General features: G+C 28.8%; 2 protein-coding genes across 2 annotated transcripts in view; both read right to left on the reverse strand.

The window, feature by feature from the left end:
• LOC139426795 (uncharacterized) overlaps positions 1-3,127 on the reverse strand; it is an 18,275-nt gene extending 15,148 nt beyond the window's left edge. Inside the window, exon 1 of the mRNA XM_071186801.1 lies at positions 3,029-3,127. The gene's annotated coding sequence lies outside the window, so the exon portion shown is untranslated. The remainder of the gene's footprint in view (positions 1-3,028) is intronic.
• Positions 3,128-3,172: 45 nt separating this feature from the next.
• Positions 3,173-4,147, reverse strand: LOC107454869 (uncharacterized). Its single transcript, XM_043053360.1, has one exon. It carries the CDS (start codon positions 4,145-4,147, stop codon positions 3,173-3,175), a length of 975 nt encoding a protein of 324 aa, XP_042909294.1.
• Between the last annotated feature and the right edge of the window lie 673 nt (positions 4,148-4,820).

Consider the following 4,820-nt stretch of genomic DNA (forward strand, 5'->3'; position numbering starts at 1 on the left):
AAGCTAACGTATCATAAATGAGCAAAAAATTTTTTTTTTACGATTTTGAAGCGTAAGATGATTATTGAAATGAAACCGTGAACTAACGAAATTAAATGTTGATTCTTCATAACCGTTTCATTTCAATAATCAACATCATTAATTGAAAATAAATGAGCAAAATAAATTTTTTTTACGATTTTGAAGCGTAAGATGATTATTGAAATGAAACCATGAACTAACGAAATTAAATGTTGATTCTTCATAACGGTTTCATTTCAATAATCAACATCATTAATTGAAAATAAATGAGCAAAAAAAATTTTTTTTTTACGATTTTGAAGCGTAAGATGATTATTGAAATGAAACCGTGAACTAACGAAATTAAATGTTGATTCTTCATAACGGTTTCATTTCAACGGCTAACGGTTTCATTTCAATAATCAACATCATTAATTGAAAATAAATGAGGAAATAATTTTTTTTTTCGATTTTGAAGCTTAAGTTGTTGTTATTTCATAACGGTTTCATTTCAACGGCTAACGGTTTCATTTCAATAATCAACATCATTAATTGGAAATAAATGAGGAAATAATTTTTTTTTTCGATTTTGAAGCGTAAGTTGTTGTTATTTCATAACGGTTTCATTTCAACGGCTAACGGTTTCATTTCAATAATCAGCATCATTAATTGTTAATAAATGTGGAAATAATTTTTTTTTACGATTTTGAAGCTTACGATGATTATTGAAATTAAATGTTGATTCTGATTTAAAAAACAACAAAATTTTTTTATTGTTGAATTTGGCTGATTTAAATTGAAATTTGATTCGATATACTAATCTAATTTTTAAGTACATATTTTTTTTTTCATTATCCGTTCAATATATCGCACCCCAGCAAAAAAAGTGACACAAGTAAAAAAAACAGCAATTTTGAGGGTTATGTCAATAAAAAATATGCATGAAGTGTCCCATCAAGCTCATAAAGTATCTCGTCTTTAGATTGTACTCAAGATTTTACAATTTCAGAATAAGTTTTATAGTATTCTTTAAATTGATTTCTCTCAAATGCTGTTTTTTGACTTGTGTCACTTTTCTTACCGGATTGCGATATGTTAACATATAATATAATAAAATAAAAGGATCTCCTTGAATAACCTTTGATCTGATGATCGGATTTACACGTTCTTAACTTCAATTTTAATAACTCTAGAGGGTGATCTCAAATATGCTAGTTAATTAGTGCCTATAAGTTAAGAAATCAGACACAAAAACGTAGGTTCATAAAGGTAGGTGAATAAACATACTTTTTTTTCGGCGGATTCAATAGCAGTTATTGCAGATTATATATATATATATACACTAAATATATGAATACACTTAATGTTTAACGTAATAACCATTCCATAAACAAATGATATATTTGTTATGGAATACCAATTAAATATTTTAAAGTTATTTTTCAAAAGAATATTAGTCATAGCCTATTTAAAATGTATCACCAAATTTAACCAAATTACCAACGACTTACATTTTATAATTCCACCAAAAATCCTTCTTAAAATTACAATTATTTAATTGTGCTTGAGTATGCTTTAAATGAAAATTAACAGTTGCCATATCACTTATTCGTAAGTACTACCTAAAATTTTAAATACTTATTGAAATTTTAAAGGACATAAATAAAAATACTTTTATTCGTAGTAAAGTTTTTATTCCGAAACTGAAATGTACAATTTTAACACAAGTTTATGAAACCAACGTAAACAGAAAATCGGAAGTGTATTTTGATAACAATCAACACTGAATTTGATTCAGCGAATTTATATACTCTGAATACTTTAAACATCTAATAAGTAGTTTCTCTGGTCATTCTTTTAAAAAGTGTGAATTATTTTTCAAAATTATATAATTTATTATAGCGAAAATATAAATAAATTTTAGAATTTATTGTTACATAAAATTTATCACTACATAGTTAATTACTAACAATATTCAAAAGTAAAGAATTGTTGCCAAAAATTAAGAATTTTAAATAAAATTCACACTAGCGTTATGAAATACAAACTTTTGGATTTTTCAAATTAGGACATTAGTATATTCATACTAATTGCACTGTAAAATAATGCCGTCTTTTGGGTTTTTCCAATTCTAAAAATTAGTTTCCGTATAAATAACACTAGAAAAATTACACACTCTTTTGGGTTTTTTAAAAATTAGTTTTTAAATTAATCACATTTAATTGAGTATTAATCACTATATCAATCATATTAGCAAATAATACACACCTTTTGATTTTCTAATTTGATAATCAGTATCAATAGTAATTATACAATAAATAATACACACTTTTGGGTTTTGATTGAATTCTGAGAATTAGTTTCCATAAAAATCCTTCTATAAAAAATAACACACAACTTTGGATTTTAAAAATTTTTTCAAATTAGTTTTCATATTAATCACACTTATATATGGTTCTCTAACTTTGAGAATCTCCATATCAATCGTGTAACAAAATACACACTTTAGATTTTTCCAAATTTGACATTCAGTATACAATAAAATGATGTACCCTTTTCGGATTTCCAAATCTGCGCAATATTTTCTATATCAATCACACTTAAAATCGAATATTCAATTTTGTGATCTAGTCCTTATATCAATCATGTTATGAAATAATACGTATTTTTGGATTTCCTACAATTTTACGAATTAGCTAATTAGTTTCTTTTATTAATCACACTATAAAACAGTGCACACACCTGCTTATAGGATATCTAAAAGCAAGTGTGCCATAGCACACCTGGTGATATCCTAATTCTTGGAGTTATCCTAAACCTGTTAATAGGATTAGGATACCTCCAACTTTTAGAAGTTGGCTTAATTAGTTTCAATTTGAAGGAATTAGATTCTATTTCAATCATATCAATATCAATCTATTTCTATATCAATCTATGTTGGTATCAATGCATAAAATAGTGAATACATTTGGATTTCCTCCATTTTAGATTAAATTTTCAAGCAAATATATTATAAAATAAAACATACTTATCGATTTTCAAACTCTGATAATCAGTATTCATATTCGTAACACTAGGAAATAGCACACAAACTTTTGGCTTCTTTAAACACAAACATTTTGAATAACTTATTATAACCTTATAGTTAAAAATAATTTTAACTTATAGTTTATTAGTGAGTATTTACGTGTAAACGCATCAATGACAATGCGATGTCAGCATCGCTTTTTACAAATTCTCCGAAAGATTCCGTATTTATTACACTTTTGAAGTTCATATTAATGAATTTCATAATCTCTTCTTTAAAGGATACATCACCATGGCGATTGGCCAAAATAAGCATTTGACACGCATTACCCACTTGTAATTGGTCGAGCAAATCACTCCTACAAGCATCTCGGAGACTCAACACTTCGTATTTGTCAGCTGCGTAGTACAGATCGCATGCCTCCTCAAAATCATGATCTTCCTTTGTGCCGGAGTATAGAAATGATACCAGTTCCTCCATAATTGGCGCTCGTATGTCTTCTATATTTATTACGCTGTTATCACGTTCGCTGGTATCGTGTTCAAACATCTTGTTGAACACAGGAGATCTTGCCCGCAGTACTACCTTGTTGGCTTTGATGTTGACACCGTCAACTTTCAAGGTGACATCCGTCTCGGTAGCTTGGTCCAGAATTTTCTTAAAATCCACAGATAGCTTTCGTAGGCACTGTAATTCCACTTCTTGATTTTTAGATTTTTCAGCATACGGAAATTCCAAGTGGCAGGTGATAGATAAAGGGTATTTTAATGAACTGTTTCGGTCAACAAAGCCTACAAGTAAATCGCTTTCGTTTACAGAACGTTTTAATATCTGAGCAGTACCTGCTCTGGAATGACGATAAACTCCATCACCGTCAGCTACGAAGATGCTGAAGCCCAGTAACATGTTTTGTTTTTTACCATGCAAGAGTAAAGCTAACGTATCATCTCGCGCTAATATGCAGTATTCAAGGACATATGCCTCGGTGGCTGTCACAAAAAATTTTTTACTCAAAATACTTGTATGTTCAATATCCGATTTTTCAATTTTCATCTCAATTTCGATAAGATTTCTAGATGTATCTAGAAGACGTGAAATCTTTTTAAAAACAGATGACATTATGAACGAAATGTTAGCAATTTCACAAATATTTAGATTGATTGTAGATTGTAGAAGAGTGCGACGAGGTCTGTGCAGCAGCTTATCAAGAATGTTTAAGTTTCTCTACGCTTTCTTTTTTAATACAATTGATAACAGTTATCTTTTGATTGGAAAGAACCGCATATCTAATCTTTAACATTAAATCTAACTGTTTACGTGGCTAGTTAAGATAGTGCTAATTTTATTATTTTAATACTTCATTTGCTGGAAACTTTCAAAATGATTGGATTGGATATTGTTTTTAACTCGGTATTTGGGGCGAAACGTCACCAACCGATTCATCTGCCCTGTGTAGACACATACTATAAAGTTATGAATATTAATAATCTTATACTGAATGGAATGCTACCTATAAATTTGTGTCCATCAGGAATCGAAATCAGGTACTTTCAGATGCGATGAAAGTGCTCTTTTTAAATTAGAGAATTCAGCAGCAAATTATATTTTTCACTTATTTATAAGTAGTGTTAGTTTTTCTGCATTATTTTTTCAAAAGAAAATATTAAAAAAATACTTGCTTAATATCTTTTCCGTAAGCATCAGTCTCGTCTTTGTTATATTGCACCTGTCGGTAAGCAGGAATGAAAACGCAACATGTGCAATGTAAAGGCAGTCATCGTATAATAACAGA

This window comes from Parasteatoda tepidariorum, chromosome 10, assembly GCF_043381705.1.
Source record: "Parasteatoda tepidariorum isolate YZ-2023 chromosome 10, CAS_Ptep_4.0, whole genome shotgun sequence".
Taxonomy (NCBI): domain Eukaryota; kingdom Metazoa; phylum Arthropoda; class Arachnida; order Araneae; family Theridiidae; genus Parasteatoda; species Parasteatoda tepidariorum.

Excerpts from the sequence above, each read along its gene's own strand:
- LOC107454869 (XM_043053360.1), bottom strand. The coding sequence starts at position 4,147 with ATGTCATCTGTTTTTAAAAAGATTTCACGTCTTCTAGATACATCTAGA.